The sequence below is a fragment of the Triplophysa dalaica genome, chromosome 3 (genome assembly GCF_015846415.1).
Source record: "Triplophysa dalaica isolate WHDGS20190420 chromosome 3, ASM1584641v1, whole genome shotgun sequence".
Taxonomy (NCBI): domain Eukaryota; kingdom Metazoa; phylum Chordata; class Actinopteri; order Cypriniformes; family Nemacheilidae; genus Triplophysa; species Triplophysa dalaica.
Genome location: NC_079544.1, coordinates 1,930,576 through 1,950,720, shown reverse-complemented (window position 1 = coordinate 1,950,720; position 20,145 = coordinate 1,930,576). Strand labels below are relative to the sequence as shown.

General features: G+C 38.4%; 1 protein-coding gene across 9 annotated transcripts; it reads left to right on the top strand.

Moving 5' to 3' along the window:
- The first annotated feature begins 2,609 nt into the window (after nucleotides 1–2,609).
- On the top strand, nucleotides 2,610–17,244 carry LOC130417513 (gastrula zinc finger protein XlCGF57.1-like). Of its 9 annotated transcripts, none has more exons than XR_008906178.1 (5): nucleotides 2,610–2,674; nucleotides 4,477–4,597; nucleotides 5,384–5,430; nucleotides 6,391–6,556; nucleotides 6,634–7,013. XR_008906178.1 is itself a non-coding variant. In XM_056743114.1 (2 exons), exon 2 carries the CDS (start codon nucleotides 13,861–13,863, stop codon nucleotides 15,274–15,276), a length of 1,416 nt encoding a protein of 471 aa, XP_056599092.1. In that variant the 5' UTR covers nucleotides 2,611–2,674; nucleotides 13,850–13,860; the 3' UTR covers nucleotides 15,277–17,244. The 9 variants fall into 9 exon arrangements, 1 of the variants encoding a protein (XP_056599092.1); XR_008906180.1 differs by having other exon boundaries at nucleotides 2,649–2,674; nucleotides 4,549–4,597; XR_008906177.1 differs by having other exon boundaries at nucleotides 4,477–5,430.
- Nucleotides 17,245–20,145: the final 2,901 nt, after the last annotated feature.

Here is a 20,145-nt window from a genome sequence, read left to right as displayed (position 1 = left end):
TTTTGGAGGCAGCGTGGATGTATCCTTCGCTGTCTTCAATGTCCTGCAATTCTATACAATTATATCCACAATTTTTTTCATTAACGATTAATGAAGAAATGGTAATGTAAAATATCCAGATTTATTGGATGTTGTTAAGAATAGAAACATGTATCTACGTTTAGCATTTATCTACAATTTTACGATTTAATGGTCTGAAAATGACGAATATTACGAAAACATAACTTCATTTTAAACTTTTAAAACTTCATTTTAGATCTGCTGGAAATAAACGATGAAAGTGATGAACTGAATGGACTGGAGGAGACACATCAGTATCAGAAACCTCATCATTTCAAACTGGAAGAAATATCTTATGATTTCTTCAAAAATAAGGCAAAGCACGAAAACAAGATAATCTTTCTCTTGCCCTCATTGTGAAGAGGGCTTTGCTTCAGAAAGAGCCATTGATCTGCAAATAAGAGTCCACACTGGAGAAAAGATGTTCACCTGCCCTCAGTGTGGAGAACATTTCTCGTGCGGAGAACAACTTGGAGACCACATAAGAACTCAAATTGAAGAGCGCCCGTTCTCATGTCTTCAGTGTGGAAAGAGTTTTAAACAAAAGTGTACTCTTAATAAACACATGAGAATTCACACTGGAGAGCGCCCATACCCTTGTCTTTAGTTTGGAAAGAGTTTTAGACAGAATGGTGCGCTCAATGAACACATGAGTATTCACACTGGAGAGCGCCTGTACACATGTGTTCAGTGTGGAAAAAGTTTCGGACGGAATGGTGCGCTAAATGAACACATGAGAATTCATACTGGAGAGTTCACGTGTGTTCAGTGTGGAAAGATTTTGTGGAAAATGAGAGTTTGTCTCAATGAGGAAAACAGTTCTTGTACAGAGAACAGTTTCGAAACCACATAAGAACTCACACTTAAGAGCGTCTACACCCATGTCTTCAGTGTGAAAAGAGTTTTAGAGAGAGTAGTATGCTTAGTAACCACATGAGAATTCACACTTAAGAGCGTCTACACTCATGTCTTCAGTGTGAAAAGAGTTTTAGAGAGACCAGTATGCTTAGTAACCATAAAAGAATTCACTCTGGAGAGCGGCCATACTCGTGTCCTCAGTGTGGAAAGAGTTTTAGAGAGAATAGCACGCTCAATGAACACATGAGAATTCACACTGGAGAGCGCCCGTACACGTGTGTTCAGTGTGTGAAGAGTTTTCGACATAGAAGTGCCCTTTATGCCCATTTGACGTGTGTCATGTTCCTAAATGATCAGCCTGGATTTTTTTATTCTGTAATCTTGTAAGGATCAATAAAAACATGCACCTATGCCTTGTTTTGAGTCAATTGTGCTTTTTAACACCTTTTGTAAGTTATGTTTGTTTACAGTTAAATTTCTCAGTTTACGCGAATACGATAATGCTGTCGTAATCAAAACACTTTGGGATCTGTTTTCAAAAATATGCTTTTGTAGTCCCCCAAACACAGTTGTTGTGTAAACAAACTGGCAAAACTCATTAAAATTTTCTTAGACTTTCAGTGTTAAGTATCGAGGAAACAAACTCTTAGAAGAGTAGGTTAGATTAGAAGCCATAGATCAGTCAGATTCGATAACAACGTTCAGTTCGTCTACATACAGATTATTTCTATTCTTTTATGGTGGTCACTTGATGTAAATAATAAATTCGGTTTGTGAAGTTAACAGGCTTTAATGTGGCATTTTGTGACAGATCTTATTATGCAAGACATCTTTAAACAGTATAAGTTTTGACAATAAATGTGTCCTTTAGTGTGACAGCGTCTATTTAGAAAAATCAAGAACTATAGATTAATTCTTGTTATTTTATATTCTAAAACAAGTATATTATAAACGCATATAGTGCCTAACAACGCCATTCAGCCGAGATTTATTGACCCTAAAGCACTAACGTTAGCCTCTCCTACCTTATTGCATACATTATTAGATAGTATATTGGATTTTGGGTAAAAGGTATAATAACACATGTAATCAATCAATAAGTATAACAAACATATAATCAATTATAGACTACGTTTAATAGATCACTAATACAAAAACATTTAATCAATAGTAGGCCTATGGTAGATTTAAGGTTAATGTCACACACACACAATTTTTTTATATTTTAGAAGGCGCTTGCCACAATTAAATTCAAATGAACAACCAATGAGATATAATCGTGGCGAAATGTTAAGAGGATGGACCTGAGTAAAATATATGAGAAGGGGAAGTACTTATGCAAAAGATGACATCATATGATTTCTGATTGGTCAATAATGCGATAAACAACTTAAGATCACTATATAAATATTGGAGTCAGATTTATAATTGTTAGACAACTTCAGATTAACTCTGTGTTACCTCGGTCTGCCAGATTTCTTTCTGCATTGGACAACTGATTTTGCCACAAACAATAGAAACATGGTGCAGATTAACCACTATAACCACCATTACAGTCATTCCAGGACAGTCAAATCACACAAACGAAAGCGACATTTTAGCAGAAATATGATTACATTGTATATTTAAAAAATTCTCTTTACACTCCGTTACAGTGGGGGCGCTATGCACCTCTAGAGTTGGTTCGCGATCCAGCATACAACCCAAGAAGAAAAATCCTGAGGAAACCAGCAGGAGGAACGTTTGAATGCTGTTGGTAAGTACGTTGAATTTTTTAAATATATATATATATATCAGAAATATTGTGAGACAGAACAAAATCATTTCGCTCTTGGTTGACTAGCGGTGGAGTGACGTTAATGTGAGCGCGTCGTGAAGAGTAGAGATAGCGAAGTAAAGCTTCCCAGCTAACAGGGAACGTTCCCGTAACTTTGCCTAACGTTCTCTGAAGGTTCTCTCAAAGTTATCAAAAACGTTCTCGCAATAATGTTTGTAGAACGTTTTCTTAACGTTATCTGAAATTTATAAACGTTCGCATTAAAAACGTTATAGTTGCATTGTTAGCAAAACGTTCCAAAAACATTTGCTTTGAAAACGTTACCTTTGCGTTTTTAATGTAATGTTCCAAAAACTTCACACCCAACACCAGACGTGTTCTAGACGACTTTTTGCCGGTTGGGTTAAGCATTACAAAAGCTATAATTGCATTGTTAGGGGGACATTAAAAAAACATTAGCAATGAGTGCCATCATTCCGCCAGACATGGTTCTGTGGTCCAGCGCCAGTATGACAGTCCTCATAGTTGAGGTGACTGTATCAGAGGACATACCAAACGAACTTTAGTCAAAGAACTTGCCACTGTCGTTGATAGTTGAAGCCACTGGCTCTGGTTGAAACAGAATGACGGAATATGGGCTGACAAGTGACCACATAATAAAATAGTGTTGTTTTGTGACGCCGTATTGGACCAGGTGCTCTGAGCTAACATTAACGGAGCCATTGGGGCTATAACAGCCTTAGCCAATGGTTTGATGCATATGGTTGCGTTGATTTTGGTAATGTTTTGTAATGGTATGTCATACAGGACTGTGGGGGCATTGAGCGCGCATTAACGTTTGGGTAGTCTTGGCCTACTGGTTAGAGAGTCGGAATCGTGACCAGAGGGTTGCCAGTTCGATTTCTCAGAGCCGCCAGGTAACGACTGGGGTGCCTTTGAGGTGCTGTGATAGCTGCACAATGCTTCTGCCAGATTACCTTGTAACAATGCGACACACACCCAGGTCTGATTAATCTGTGGTGGGCCTACCTTGGCTGAGGGTGTGATACAGGGCCGAAACACCCAATGAGGCTGAGGTGCACAACTGACAATGTGTCGCATTGATGGGAACCATACATAGGGCACTATGCAGCACCTCACCAAAAGGCATGGTATTGTGATGAAATTGGGACACACAACTCATGAGATGTCTCTCTTATAATGGCAAGGAAAGGTAAGTATGCTGTGTATTATAATCATTTATGCCCAGACACAGAGGATGTCTACCCCGACGAACCAGTGCAATTTGAGACATCCGTTCCTCTATTCATATTCTTGACAGCTTCCCTCTGTATGAGGCATGGGAAATGTCTTATTGGGCAATTCAACTGTGCTGTAATGCGATTATAACAACTAGTCCTATTAAGCGAATCTGTCAGGAGATTTTTTCCGCTCAGTCGCTTGCTCATATTTCTAAACCGAAATACAATTCTCAAAACTACTTATTCAATCTCCACAACATTTCTCAGCATCGGAAGTTGTAGTGAATGGGAGAGTACCACAAATATTTTTTTTCCATTCCCATTTGCTCAAATAGCCCAAAAATAGGAAAAATATAGAACTGAATGCAGTCAGCAGAGAGAATCAAATAAAATTTACAGAAGCTGCATTAGAAACACCCCCACATTAGCATTAACTATTTTTTTCTTTTAATTCGACACAAAGGCAGTATAATACCTAAAATAGTCTTATAAATGTACATTCATTTAAAAATATATAAATACATATGAAAAACTTTCAAGGATTAACGATGCTGATGACCGTGATAGTATGGGCGTGGTTTAATAGAGCACACCGCGTGACTGTTTAAACAGCGGGACTAACGGCGGACGACTGGTTCAGAGGAGCTACTTCGACATTCAGGTAAGCAAAGAGACATTTGCTGATTCTATGAAAAATAAATTAATAAGAATGTTGATAATCTTAGTTTTGCAGCAGATCCTATGTTTTAATGAGGTTATGATTGGGTTAACCGTAGGATTGAATTATCTCGAAAACTGCGGCCGTTATTCACAGAGCTGTTAGCTATAGCTATAGGCTAACGTTATTTACAACTAAGGAATACAGTCGAATGTCGTTGATAAATGTTTTTGCTAAGGCGATGTTTTTCCCGATCATTTAGTTCACTCTTTTGATTTATCGAAATGTTTTTCGTTGGAACACATTCTTGATATTCAAACCAAATCGGCTAAGAGCATCGTCGGTCCTAGAGGGCCGCATTAGAGTTTATAGCTCCAACCTTAATAAAACACACCCTAAAAAGCTCATCGGTGTATCGTGATTAACGTTATTAACCCAGATAGCAAGACTTGTGTTTGATAAGTGTTGGATCGAGTTAAACTCTGCTAGCGCGACTCTCCAGTACCGACGTCGCCTGGCACCGGTCTAAGATTGGATGACCGGATGAACAAGCCGCGCAATTTTCCCCAAAGCGTTAAAGTTAGTTTGACGTTTGATATTCATTAGACATTTAAGTCTTTGCGCGTGTTATGTTTTCATATACGGTACTGAATCCATATTTTTATGTTTAATATACTGTACTTAAATTCATTTAACTTTAATTATCAGAATATTATTCCCTATAACGCATCAGGCTTGTTTTTTTTTCAGATTAATTAATTTGTCCGTTTTTTCTCAATTCTTTGACAGTGGTAATTTCACAAAATATATCCCTCATGGAGTCTGACCGGGACTGGGTATGACCATTTTGTTCCCCCTTTTAGAGCATGCTGGTTTTTATTTAAATTATTTTTTATATTTAAATTTAATTATTTTCAATATTCGCCATGTTAAAAATATCTTTAAATATTATTTTGCGAAAAGTAGAAAATCAATTTTGAAACTCTTGTAAATAAATAATATTTTTTAACGATACAATAGCAAGACTATTTTGATGCAGTAATGCTCAGTGTTTGAATATTAGTAGTAAATACAAATGAAGAGTTTGGTTCCCAGATGAGAGAACTCAGTTCACAATTTTCAAAAGTCATGTTTTTTATTATGTTTCATTGTGTTAGTTAGCTGTATTTTTTGAGTTAGTATGTCTCAAATCAAAACAAACAAACTGCAGTTTGATTGATGTCACTCAATGGGAATGAACAATACATTTTTTAAACATAACTTTATTTTGGAATTATTGTTATCTCATTTTGAAACGTACTCTTCAAATACTAACTTAAAGGAACACCTATCCATAACTCTGACTAATCATTGGTTCATCATACTTAAACAATAAAAAATATTATTATAAAAAATATATTTATAAGATCTTCTGCATGAGCAACTACAGCATGTGTTCCAGTTATGTTATACTAAATCTCGCCTCACTTAAAGCAAGGGGAAGTTCATCAAAAATTATACTTTGTGTGATCTTTTTTTTACTCACCCACATGACGTTAAACATGTTTATACAACTTCCGTCATCTTCGGAGCACAAATAAAGATATTTAGGTGACATCCGAGAAATTTCCAGGCCTCCTCATAGACATCATGGTGTCAGTTTTGCTAAGGTCCAGAAAAGTACTAAAGACATCGTTAAATTGGTCCACCCGTGCATAGTGGCTCAGTTGAAATTTTTTGAAAGGCGAGAATGCTTTATGTGCGAACAACACACCAAAATACATATTTAATCAATACGTTCTCCTCTGTCTTTTCAGTGTATTCACAAGAGCACAGTGGATTTAGTACTTTGCTGTACTTTGGCCAAAACTGAAACCATGATTTCTATCAGGAGGCCTGGAAGTCTCTCGGATGTCACCTAAATATCTTCATTTGTGCTCCAAAGAAGCCGGAAGTTCTCTAAACCTGTTTAACCTCATCTGGGTGAGTAAAAAAATCACACAAAATTGATTTGTGGGTGAACTTCCACTTACAATACTGTTGTCTTTTTGTCGTTCCAGTATCTCCCGACATTCTCTGAAGCTTAGGTCCACTCAGACGTCCCGGTGATTGAAGCTGACATGGAGTCACAGTGACATCCTTAAAAACAGTTGTCATGTATAATATATCTCTGCATCTTTAAATATATATATTTTTTTGTCTATGTTTTAGATTTAAGTTTTTAAGCTGTTTTCATGAAAAAATATTGTCATGTCTACATTTTCATGAATGTTTGAATATTTTGAATAATTTCAATCCATTTAAACATCTTAAAGTTCTTAAGTTTTTCTGATTGTTTTTCATGTTTTATATTGACGTGAACTGGAAATACTGTTTGATCTGCAAGTTAATTAAAATATAAACTGAATATAACCAAAATATAAAGTATACATTTAATTGATTCTTTGTACATGTCATTGATTTTGTATCCATACTATCTATACATTTGACCCATACAATGTATTGTTTTCTGTTGCTACAAAAGAACTGGACTGGTATTTTTAGTTTCTAATGTTTTATATAACGTTCTTAGAACATTTTTATAACAAGAGACTGGAACGTTCTTAAAAGATTTTAATAACTTTCTTATAACCAAACAATAACGTTAATACAATGTTTTAAAACTGGTAGTTTTGAACGTTCCAAGAATGTTTAAACATATTGTTTTTGTAACTTACTGTGAATGGTAGGAAAACGTTCTTAGAACATTAATATGATTGCAAATGGAACGTTTGAATAACCATACAAACCAAACAAAAACGTTAATACAACGTCTAAAAAACTGGACCGTTTTGAACATTCTTAGAACGTTAAAACATAAACGTTTTTAAAACTTAATGTGAACGTTAGGAAAACGTTCTTAGAAAATTCATATAATGGCAAATGGAACGTTTTAAAAACATTTTAAAAAACGTTCTTAGAACATTATTATAATGGAAAACGGAATGTTTTATAACGTTTTTAAACCGTTACTGTAAACGTTAGGAAAACGTTCTTTGAACATTATATAATGGCAAATGGAACGTTTAAAAACGTTCTTAGAACATTGTTATAATGGGAAATGGAATGATTTTATAACGTTTTTAAAAACGTTCTTAGAACATTTATATAACAACAAGTGGAACCGTTACCTGCTTTCTTCATAAATCGGTTGTTAGCGTGAATTGAGACACTTTTGCGGACCGCTTGGAAAGCCTCCATCTGACCTCACTGCACATTTGCGAAAGAGCTTCTGATGCAGTACTTGTGACTGAGTAAATGGTATCTTGGGTCAATGGTTTTTAGCAGTGTTTAAAACCTTTTTTTTCCACTGTTGCAATAAGAACTATGTCTTTAGCAATGTGATAAGCTACCGCCTTAGTTAAATCGCATCACTTGCGACTTTTCTTTTTGTAAGGCACACTTCTGGTAAAAGAAGCTTCCAGAGAGCTTTTTTACGGGACAGATATTTTGATTTGCGTGGTCTTCGTGGCCCAAGTTGTAGCACGATGTTGTAAGCACTAATTGTACTGCACTTTATGGTAATTTTGTAAGTGGTGGAAGAGATTTGATGTGCTTCCACATTTTGATACCACAGATTTATTACATTCTCTACAGATTGGCTGTTCTTGCTCCTCATCGGAACTTTTAAATCCAAACCACCTCCAAATGAGTGAACCATTGTATTGTTTTTTCCTAACCTAACCAGCGAGCGCGTGCACGGCATCAAACCATAACGATATGAACGATATAGGCTAATCCAGCATTGCCTTGGGTAAACATATAGACATATCCCTCCAACTCAGTATACCGCCCAGCCCTACTTGTATCTAAGATGGCGACGGCTGTCTCCGCCCACTCTTGGCTTCAAAACAGTTACCTACGGGTGATGTCACGGACAATAGGTCCATATTTTATACAGTCTATGATCAAAGCAGTCCGGTACATACAAACGCTACCATATTGCTTTAAAGCCCCGACTTTTATCCAATGTATGAGAAGACTGCAGTGATTTCAGTCAGCATGAGGCTGCGTCTATCATAGATCGGGTGTTGATCCTCCCATGTCAACTTGCCGGATAAAAACTCAATAAAACATTGTAAACTGTGTGGCTTTGAAACTGGGTTTAGCCTATAGGTTGTGGTTAGCGTATTCAAGTAAAATTATTAGCAAATCATGAAATGCATTTATGTAACAATAATAATTTTTTCATTATCTGTTTTTTTAATTCTTTTAGTTATCTCTTTGTGAGAGGATCTTCAAAGTGTATAACTCTGTGTCTGTTCTGTGCTCAAAACGTAAAGAGACCGATGACCTTAAATTGAAAACGCCATTAAATTATTTTTACGAGCTGAAAGGTAGAAACAATATATAAGTGTTAAATTTCGCGATTATATCCCAGTTTCAAGCTACCTTTCAACGCGGTCCCACATTCAGTTTGTAGGGTGGTGGTCACCATAGACATACAGTTGAAAGAAAAAGTATGTGAACCCTTTGGGCTTACTTGGATTTCTTCATAAATTGGTCATAAAATGTGTTCTGATCTTCATCTAAGTCACAACAATAGAGAAACACAGTCTGCTTAAACTAATACCGCACAAACATTATACGTTTTCATGTTTTTATTGAACACAACATGTAAACATTCATAGTGCAGGGTGGATAAAGTATGTGAACCTTTGGGTTTAATAACTGGTTGACCCTCCTTTGGCAGCAATAACCTCAACCAAACGTTTCCTATAGTTGCAGATCAGACCTGCACAACGGTCAGGAGAAATTTTGGACCATTCCTCTTTACAAAAGTGTTTCAGTTCAGCAATATTCTTGGGATGTCTGGTGTGAATCGCTCTCTTGAGGTCATGCCACAGCATCTGAATCGGGTTGAGGTCAGGACTCTAACTGGGCCACTCCAGAAGGCGTATTTTCTTCTGTTGAAGTAGGGATGGGCGATATGGCCTAAAATCCATATTGCGATATACATTGCAGCCTCTTGCTTTAACGATATATATTGCGATATATAAATTATAATAGAACCATTTCAGAACAGGTTACACAGACCCTTAGGAAAGCCAAACTGCTAAACATTTTTTTTTTAAAGAAATAAAGAAACGTATGTCGTTTTGAGAACATTTATTGTGCATAAGCAAAACTGTAATTATGTAACAAAATGTTGCAGATGAATATAAAAGTATTTCCTTCTAAAAGGCACTATACTTAGTTTAAGTCCTTGGTTCTTAAATGCCACCCAAGTTGCAGAGAACAGTAAAACTGGTGTCTTTTTAGTCAAGGAACATACACTGTACTGAAAATACTTCCAGTATTAATTAGGCAAAGAAAATTATTTTGTGTAAATGCACAGATACTTTTTTGCGGTTGGCTGCATTGCCTGCAATGCTGGTATTCAACGACATGTTTAGTTTTGAGATAGTAGAACAGATTAGTCGTGTTACCGCTCTTAGCTCGAACTTTTGCCCCACACACTCTACAGCAGTGATTCTCAACTCTGGCCCGCGAGATCCATTTGCCTGCAGAGTTTAGCGCCAACTCTGATAAAACACCTGATGAGTCTAATCATTGACTTGAGGAACAGACGCGTTCAACTTAATGTTGGGCTGCGCAGATTGTTTGGCATATCGCATTCAAGTACCGCGAGATCGATTCAAATGCGCACTGAGCAATCTGCACTTCAATCGCTCTCGCGGTACTTAAATCTCATAAGACTATAGATTTGCGCAGCGCCGCATTAAACTGAACGCTAAATATTCCTAATGACGCTGATTATCTTGTTCAGGTGTTTTATAACAGAGTTGGGGCTAAACTCATCAGGAAAAAAGATCTCGCGGGCCAGAGTGGAGAACCACTGCTCTAAAGAGTATATTTTTCTGCTGCTTGTCGGACGGCTTAAATCCAAACCAAGTCCAAATAATAGATGTTGCACCGGTCATTTTCCGGGGCTCCTCTGTTTCGCTGCCGCTTTCAGACATGTTTATTCAAGATGGCGAATATGATGATTAGTTGCAGCCGGCTGCAGCTCGTGGCTCTAAATTTCGCGGGTAGATTGCATCATCAACATGCATTATCGCGATAGTGCAATAGAATTAAAAACTATATCGTAGGCCAATTTTGTATCGTTTATATCGCATATCGTTTATATCGCCCATTACTATGTTGAAGCCATTCTGTTGTTGATTTACTTCTACGCTTTGGGTCGTTGTCCTTTTGCATCGTCCACCCTCTGTTAAGCTTCAGTTGGCGGACAGATGGTCTTAAGGTTAGGGTCTTAAGTTTTCCTGCAAAATGTCTTGATAAACTTTGGAATTCATTGTTCCATCAATGACAGTAATCTGTCCAGGGCCTTAGGCAGCAAAGCAGCCCCAAACCATGATGCCCCCTCCACCATATTTCACAGTTGGGATGAGGTTTTGATGTTGGTGTGCTGTGCCTTTTGTTCTCCACACATAGCGTTGTGTGTTCTTTCCAAACAACTCAATTTTGGTTTCATCTGTCCACAGAATGTTTTGCCAGTAGTGCTGTGGAACATCCAGGTGCTCTTTTGCAAACTTCAAACGTGCTGCAATGTTTTTTTTGGACAGCAGTGGCTTCCTCCGTGGTGTCCTCCCATGAAGTCCATTCTTGTTTAATGTTTTCCTTATTGTAGATTTGTCAACAAAAATGTTAGCATGTGTCAGAGATTTCTGTAAGTGTTTAGCTGACACTCTAGGATTCTTCTTCACCTCATTGAGCATTCTGCGCTGTGCTCTTGCAGTCATCTTTACAGGACGACCACGCTTAGGGAGTGTAGCAACAGTGCTGAACTTTCTCCATTTGTAGACAATCTGTCTTACCGTGGACACATGGACATCAAGGCTTTTAGATGTACTTTTGTAGCCCTTTCCAGCTTTATGTTAGTCAACAATTTTTGATCGTAGGTCTTCTGAGAGCTCTTTTGTGCAAGGCATGGTTCACATCAGACAACGCTTCTTCAGAACAGCAAACTCAAAACTGGTGTGTGTTTTTTATTGGACAGGCCAGCTTTAATCAACACATCCAATCTCATCACATTGATTGGACCCCAGGTTGGCTGACTCCTGGCTCCAATAAGCTCTTGGAGAAGTCAATAGCCTAGGGTTTCATATACTTTTTCCACCCTGCATTTTGAATTTTTACATGTTGTGTTCAATAAAAACATGAAAACGTATAATGTTTGTGCGTTATTAGTTTATGCAGACTGTGTTTCTCTATTGTTGTGACTTAGATGAAGATCAGAACACATTTTACGACCAATTTATGAAAAAATCCAAGTAAGCCCAAAGGGTTCACATACTTTTTCTTTCAACTGTATGTATATAACTAGACGCAGCATTGTCCGCTGAATCGTACATCAACGCCGCCGCCATATTTGTGAGGCCAAAAGCAGACTTTGAAGACATGAGTGAATGGTGGAGCTGCAGTTATCATCATCACATCATCATTTTCATCTCTCAACTTAATTCAATACCTTTCGATATACGTGGAGTTCAGAAACGTTTTGGCTCCAGTTAAAGATGGTTAGACTTTAAATATATTTATTTTACTACGGAACTGTTAAAACTTAGGGTTGTCAAGCAATCGTTTAGGCTTAATAATTGTGTATACATCGCTATGTGAAATAATTTAAGGTAAATTAAATGCACATGATCAGAACACAGTTCGTTCACTTTAAAATCATGGGAAAATCGAAACAATTCGTCTTTACTATATGACTATATACTGCTGTTAAATACTTACAATGCACGGCAGTGTTGTTTGTTTTACAAATATATCACATGATATATCACATATATCGTGTTTTAATAGTGTAACGGGTTTACCAGATAAATAAAATAACTTTTTTTCTTATAAAAATACTACAGAAAAGGCAATTTCAACAGTAAAAAAAAGCAACACCTGTCAAACATGATCATTATAAAAAACTTTATTATCATAAAAATTCCTGAAGAGGCTTGAGTAACAGTGATAAAAAAGATGTCTATAGGCATTGCCTAGATTCGTGTTATGGTCTTATTCTGCAGTGCGTATGTGGAGTTTCCGCACGAGAGTGCCCTCTAGCTTTTAGATGCTGCAGCATTTTCCCCTACTTCACTCAAAAGCTGTGCATAAATCAATTGATATTTATTGTCGGTTTATCCTGAAAGCCCTAACATATATTAACATATATTAACATGCATAAATATGCTGTTAAAGATTGCAAAATATATAGCAGTGAGTGCCTGGTTGTTGAAGAATACAGTTGCTGCATAACCTTCCTTTGGATTTCGACATTAGTAATGCGTGGTTGAAGTTTATTTTTAAAGAAGTTCCAGCTCACGTGGATATAACACATTGAGCGTTTGTTCGATTAACTTCTCCACAGATTCCATTGTGAACAAGTCACAGGTCGACGCTGGATTTAGGGAGAAACAAAAATTAAAAAGCAGTTCTGTGCCGTCAATATTGGATCCAATAGGAATGGTGCCACAATCTTATGTGTGTACAACATATTTGTACTATGCGTCACTATTGCTTTGTTAGAGATAGCTTGATATGCCCACGGAATTAAGTTAGTATTACCTGTGGATCTCTAGTCATTTGTAATAAATGCCGAGGTTGGTTGTGATCTTAATCTTGTGCGAATCGGCATCTCTCTGTATCCCATATAATTTTTCAAGGTTTTATCCACAGTTTGAGAATATTGATGCTGCTTTGAAGTGTTTTGGTACTTACAAGTCTTCAATGCGGCATGTCAATAAAACTCAGTGTTTGTAGAGCTGGCCTCCAAACCTGGGTTGAAAATAGCCTATAACTTATTGATGTTGATGTTTTTTAATCTATAAACCATGCGAACGTCATAAGTAGACCTCATATAACAGTAAAAGACAATAAACAAGCCCAGTTCATGAGAAAATTAATATCTGTATTTATATTTGCTTTCTTACATTTCTTAATGGATTTATTTTTGTATTAATTTATGTGCTTCCGTTCCGTCAGGTCGATATTTTGGAGGCAGCGTAGATGTATCCTTCGCTGTCTTCAATGTCCTGGAATTCTATACGATTATGTGCACAATTGTTTTCATTAACGATTAATGAAGAAACTTTAATGTAAAATTTCCAGATTTATTGGATGTTGTTAAGAATTGAAAAATGTATCTACGTATAGCATGTATCTACAATTTTACGATTTGATGGTCAGAAAATGACGAATATCAAGAGAACGTAACTTTTTCTTTTTTAATTTTAGATCTGCTGGAAATGAAAGATGAAAGTGATGAACTGAATGGACTGGAGGAGACACATCAGTATCAGAAACCTCATCATTTCAAAATGGAAGAAATATCTTCTGATTGCTCGGAGATGAAAAATACTTCTTCACAAACATGGCAATGCACGAAAACAAGAGAATCTTTCACTTGCCCTCATTGTGAAGAGGGCTTTGCTTTGAAAAGAGACTTTGATCTGCACATAAGAGTCCACACTGGAGAAGAGATGTTCACCTGCCCTCAGTGTGGAGAACATTTCTCGTGCGGAGAACAACTTGGAGACCACATAAGAACTCACATTGAAGAGCGCCCGTTCTCATGTCTTCAGTGTGGAAAGAGTTTTAAACAAAAGGATACACTTAATACTCACATGATAATTCACACTGGAGAGCGGCCATACCCGTGTCCTCAGTGTGGAAAGAGTTTTAGAGAGAATGGCACGCTTAATAAACACATGATAATTCACACCGGAGAGCGTCCGTACACGTGTGTTGAGTGTGGAAAAAGTTTTAGACGGAATAATGCGCTTAATAACCACATGATAATTCACACTGGAGAGCGCCCGTACACGTGTGTTCAGTGTGGAAAGAGTTTTAGAGAGAATGGCACGCTTAATAAACACATGATAATTCACACCGGAGAGCGTCCGTACACGTGTGTTGAGTGTGGAAAAAGTTTTAGACGGAATAATGCGCTTAATAACCACATGATAATTCACACTGGAGAGCGCCCGTACACGTGTGTTCAGTGTGGAAAGAGTTTTAGACAGAATGGTGCGCTTAATAACCACATGAGAATCCACACTGGAGAGCGCCCATACACCTGTGTTCAGTGTGGAAAGAGTTTTAGACGGAATAGTGCGCTCAATGAACACATGAGAGTTCACACTGGAGAGCGCCCGTACACGTGTGTTCAGTGTGGAAAGAGTTTTAGACAGAATGGTGCGCTTAATGAACACATGAGAGTTCACACTGGAGAGCGCCCATACACCTGTGTTCAGTGTGGAAAGAGTTTTAGACAGAATGGTGCGCTTAATGAACACATGAGAGTTCACACTGGAGAGCGCCCATACACCTGTGTTCAGTGTGGAAAGAGTTTTAGACAGAATGGTGCGCTTAATGAACACACGAGAATTCACACTGGAGAGCGCCCGTACACATGTGTTCAGTGTGGAAAGAGTTTTAGACACAACGGTATGCTCAATGAACACATGAAAATTCACACTGTACACTGCCCGTACCCGTGTCCTCAGTGTGGAAAGAGTTTCAGACAGAGCAGGGGGCTTAATAAACACATGAAAATTCACACTGTAGACTGCCCGTACACGTGTCCTCAGTGTGGAAAGAGTTTTAAAGAGAATGGTGCGCTCAAGGAACACATGAGAATTCACACTGGAGAGCGCCCGTAGACATGTCCTCTGTGTGGAAAGAGTTTTACAAGGAATGGTAACCTTAACGCCCACATGAAAATTCACTCTTGAGACAGTCCTTACACACTCAAACGTTCAACCTGGACAATTGTATAGAGAGTTTTCCAAACCTGCAAGATGCCAAGAACCATCTGGATAGAATGCGTTCATTGTTGAGGAGTGGAGGATTTGATATTCCACAATGGATAAGTAAGAAGCCAGATCTGAAAGTATGAACTCTGGATCAATAATGATCATTCGGATCTGACGAAAGGAGCTTGTATTTAATATTTACAATGCGCAATATTTATAGATGCTTTGCTAGACAGTATGTTCTTTTGGGTTATATAACCCCTTTTACAACCCGAGCAAATGTTGGACAAACCTCGCGACTGGGATGATTCTGCTAACTGCACACGCAACTCTCCAAACGGACAAGACGTTTATACTTTACATGTTTGCCGTTGAGATCTTCTTTAAAACGACAGGGGTCGCACAAACCAAATTGTCCTGTAAATCCGCAGGAAGTAGAAGAAAAGTTGGAATTTTATCAGAATTACGTCAGATCATTCAGAATGGCGTCTTGCGAGCAGCTGCTCGACAAGGAATGGGATGAAAAAGGAGATGGAATGTTCACCAACTCCATGCCACAAAACGTGGAGATGTAGAATACATCACTCTTGTGAAGCAGATGCTTGTGATGGACGGGGACATGCATTTCAAACTGTTGTTTGTTGATTTAATACATATTTATATCAAACTTTTTGTTCACTCTTTCTTTTCTGTGCATAATGCAGACACATTTCTACATTTTGTTGGTTAGGGACTGCTAAATGTACATTGCCATAGATTAACCCATTGGATATCTGTATGTTATATAAAATCAGAAGATATAAGAACGTTTCAAAAGAGCCATGTTGATTAATATTGTTTTATTCTGTATACGATATAAAACAGACACATTGATCATAAAAGATGTCTGTACAGGGAGACCTGTTAAGCCAAAATCCCTTCAAAGCTGTTCATGTTGCTCACTGAGCTCACTGGCCGATCGGACCCCGATTCGCTCTTCTGAGCGCTCCCCAACCGGCGGTGGCAAGGTCAGGGAAGAGGAGCACAAAGTGTTATTGGTTACACCACACTGGCCTAAACGCACTTGACTTCAGAGTTGATGCTCTGGACAAGGACATGTTCTGGCATCCCAGATCAGACCTCTGGAACCTCCATGTCTGGTTTCTAGATAGGACGAGAATGTCCTGAGATGGCCCACTCCCCTTCTACTAGGTGGTTATACACTTCTAGATTGCGCCTCTTCTCGTCCTGGTGTCTCTCTCAAGGAAGAGACCCACTGAGGTGCTCGATCGGAATCGTGTTGTCCTTCTTTAGAGATTGGAGACTAACATCTCCCCTCCACACTGAATGTTTATGTAGTTTCTATCGCCAATCATCACGACTCAGTTGATGGAAAGTTTCTAGGGCAGCACGACCTGGTCACCCGGTTCCTAAGGGGCGTGAGAGGGCGGAATCCGCCTTATCTCCGCTCCATACCCTCTTGGGACCCTAACCTCGGAGGTTCCGATCTTCCTCACCTGAGGAGTAAGACGGCCCTCCTGATGGCGCTTGCTTCCTTCAAGAGGGTAGGGGACCTCCAAGCATTCTCTGTGTCTCCGGATTGCCTTTTAATTCGGCCCTGGCAACTGTCACGTTATCTTGAGACCAAGGCCCGATATGTGCCCAAAGCCCAAAGTGGTGAACTTGAAGGCGCTCCCCATCGGGGAGGAAGACCCAACCACATCTGTGTTGTGTCCTGGACCGCACGCAGAGCTTCAGGAGCTCTAACCAGCTCCTTGTCTGTGTGGAGCGTGGCAAGGCAAGGCAAGGCAATTTATTTATATAGCACATTTCATACACAGTGGCAATTCAAAGTGCTTTACATAGAATAAATTAAAATAATAAAAAGAAATAAGAGTAATTAAAACAGTTTATAAAAAATAAAATACAGTACAGTACAGACAGTCGGATGAACATTGGCACAGTGCTCATTCATTAAATGCATAGCTAAACAGATGTGTTTTGAGTCTGGATTTGAAAGTGCCTATTGTAGGAGCACATCTGATCTCCTCTGGAAGCTGGTTCCAGCTGCGGCTGGCATAATAGCTAAAAGCAGATTCGCCATGCTTTGAGTGAACCCTTGGTATTTCTAGCTGATATGATCCTAGTGATCTGAGTGATCTGTTGGGTTTATATTCATTGAGCATATCTGCAATGTATTGAGGTCCTAGGCCATTGAGTGACTTATATACCATTAATAATACTTTAAAATCAATACTAAATTTAACTGGGAGCCAGTGTAAAGACCTGAGGACTGGTGTGATATGTTTATATTTTCTAGTTCTGCTCAGAATCCTTGCGGCAGCGTTCTGTATGAGCTGCAACTGTCTAATGGTCTTTTTGGGAAGGCCAGTGAGGAGTCCATTACAGTAATCCACCCTGCTGGTGATGAAAGCATGAACAAGTTTCTCTAAGTCTTGTCTGGAAACAAAGCATCTAATTCTTGCAATATTTTTCAGATGGTAGTATGCTGATTTGGTTATTGCTTTGACATGACTACTGAAACTAAGGTCTGACTCTAGTGTCACACCAAGATTCCTGACTTGATTTTTAATTGTTTGACCCCTCGAGTGAAGGTATGCGTTCACCTTGAGAACTTCATCTTTGTTTCCAAATGCAATGACTTCAGTTTTGTCTTTGTTTAATTGAAGAAAGTTTTGACACATACAATTGTTGACTTCATCGATGCATTGGCACAGGGAGTCAATGGGGCTGTAATCGTTAGGCGATAGAGCTAAGTAGATCTGTGTGTCGTCTGCATAGCTGTGGTAAGCAATTTTGTTCTTTCTCATTATTTGGCTCATTGGGAGCATATACAGGTTGAACAGGATTGGCGCAAGAATTGAGCCTTGAGGGACTCTGCATGTCATGGATGTCCACTCAGACTTATAATCTCCTATACTCACATAATAACCTCTCCCATCTAAGTATGACCTGAACCATTTTAGGACTATCCCAGAAAGCCCCACCCAGTTTTCCAGCCTGTCAAGAAGTATGTTATGATCGACAGTGTCAAATGCAGCACTGAGGTCGAGTAGTATCAGCACTGATAATTTGCCTGAATCAGTATTTAAGCGAATATCGTTTATTATCTTTATGAGCGCTGTCTCTGTGCTGTGATGTGGTCGGAAACCAGATTGAAAATTGTCAAAGTATTCATTCGCGCATAAGAATTTATTCAGCTGTTTGAAGACAACTTTTTCAATGATCTTGCCTATGAAAGGAAGATTTGAGATCGGTCTATAGCTGCTTAATATGGTCTTATCCAGATTGTTCTTTTTCAGGAGGGGCTTTACAACTGCAGTTTTCAGGGAGTTTGGGAAACTCCCAGAGAGAAGTGAGGCATTTACCACTTCTAGAAGATCTGCTTCTAAGCTGTTTAACACACTTTTGAAAAATGATGTGGGAAGTGTGTCAAGAGAACAGGTTGATGTTTTAAGGTGTTGTACGGTTTATTCCAAAATTGTGCCATCAATTTCTTTGAAGTCAGACATAGTAACAACTTTCTCGGGTGGTTTGATTATCTGTCTAACCCCAGGGCAACTCAAGGATGTGCTGATCACCTTTCTGATATTATTGATTTTCTCACAGAAGAAAGAAGCAAACTCACTGCACTTGTTGTCTGAGAGCATTTCACTGGGAATCTGGTTTGGCGGGTTTGTCAGTCTCTCTACAGTAGCAAAAAGAGTGCGTGTGTTGTTTAAATTACTGTTTATAATATTTGAGAAGAAAGTCTGTCTAGCTTTGCCTAGTTCCATATTAAAAGCATGTAGGCTGTCTTTGTAGATGTTATAATGGACTACAAGTTTTGTCTTCCGCCATATGCGTTCTGCTTTTCTGCATTGTCTTTTCATATTTTGCACTGCTGTTGAGTTTATCCAAGGTGCTTTTTGTCTGCCACTCTTCTTCCTGACTTTCACAGGAGCAATATCATCAATTACAGTTTTAACTTTTGAGTTAAAGGAATCAAGGAGAAAATCAACAGAGTCTGCAGATATGCTTGGTGTTAAGGATATAGCCTTCATAAATAGTACACTAGTGTTCTCATTTAAGCATCTCTTCTTGACAGACACAGACCTAGCTTCAGTGGCAGGAGAGATCAATATATCAAAGAAAATACAGAAATGATCAGACAGTGCTAAATCCTTGATAACAATCGATGAAATGTTTAGACCCTTACTGATAAGTAAATCTAGAGTGTGCCCACGATTGTGTGTGGGTGCATGTACATGCTGAGTAAGATCAAAAGTTTTTAAAACAGTATTGATTTATTTTGCCATATTGGTTTCTGTATTATCTATGTGGATGTTAAAATCTCCAGCAATGGCAAAACAGTTAAACTCTGAGGTAATTGTCGATAACAGTTCTGTAAAGTCCTCAGCAAAGGCTGGAGAGTATTTTGGAGGCCTGTAAATAATGATAAGTAAAATGCGTGGAGCACCTTTTAACACAATACCCAGATATTCAAAAGACAAGTAATTCCCAAATGATTTTTGCTTACATTGATAGATATCTTTAAAAAGAGCAGCTAGACCCCCACCTCTCTTAACAGCTCTGCAGACACTCATAAAAGTAAAGTTAAGGGGGGCTGCTTCATTTAGGATTGTTGCACTGCAGCTGTCTTCTAGCCAGGTTTCATTCAGAAGCATAAAATCCAGATTGTTTGTGGTTATTAAGTCGTTGACTAGAAGTGATTTATTTTTAAGTGAGCAGACGTTAAGGAGTGCTAACTTAACTGTCTTACTTATCCCCATAGCA

Excerpts from the sequence above, each read along its gene's own strand:
- LOC130417513 (XM_056743114.1), top strand. The coding sequence starts at position 13,861 with ATGAAAGATGAAAGTGATGAACTGAATGGACTGGAGGAGACACATCAG.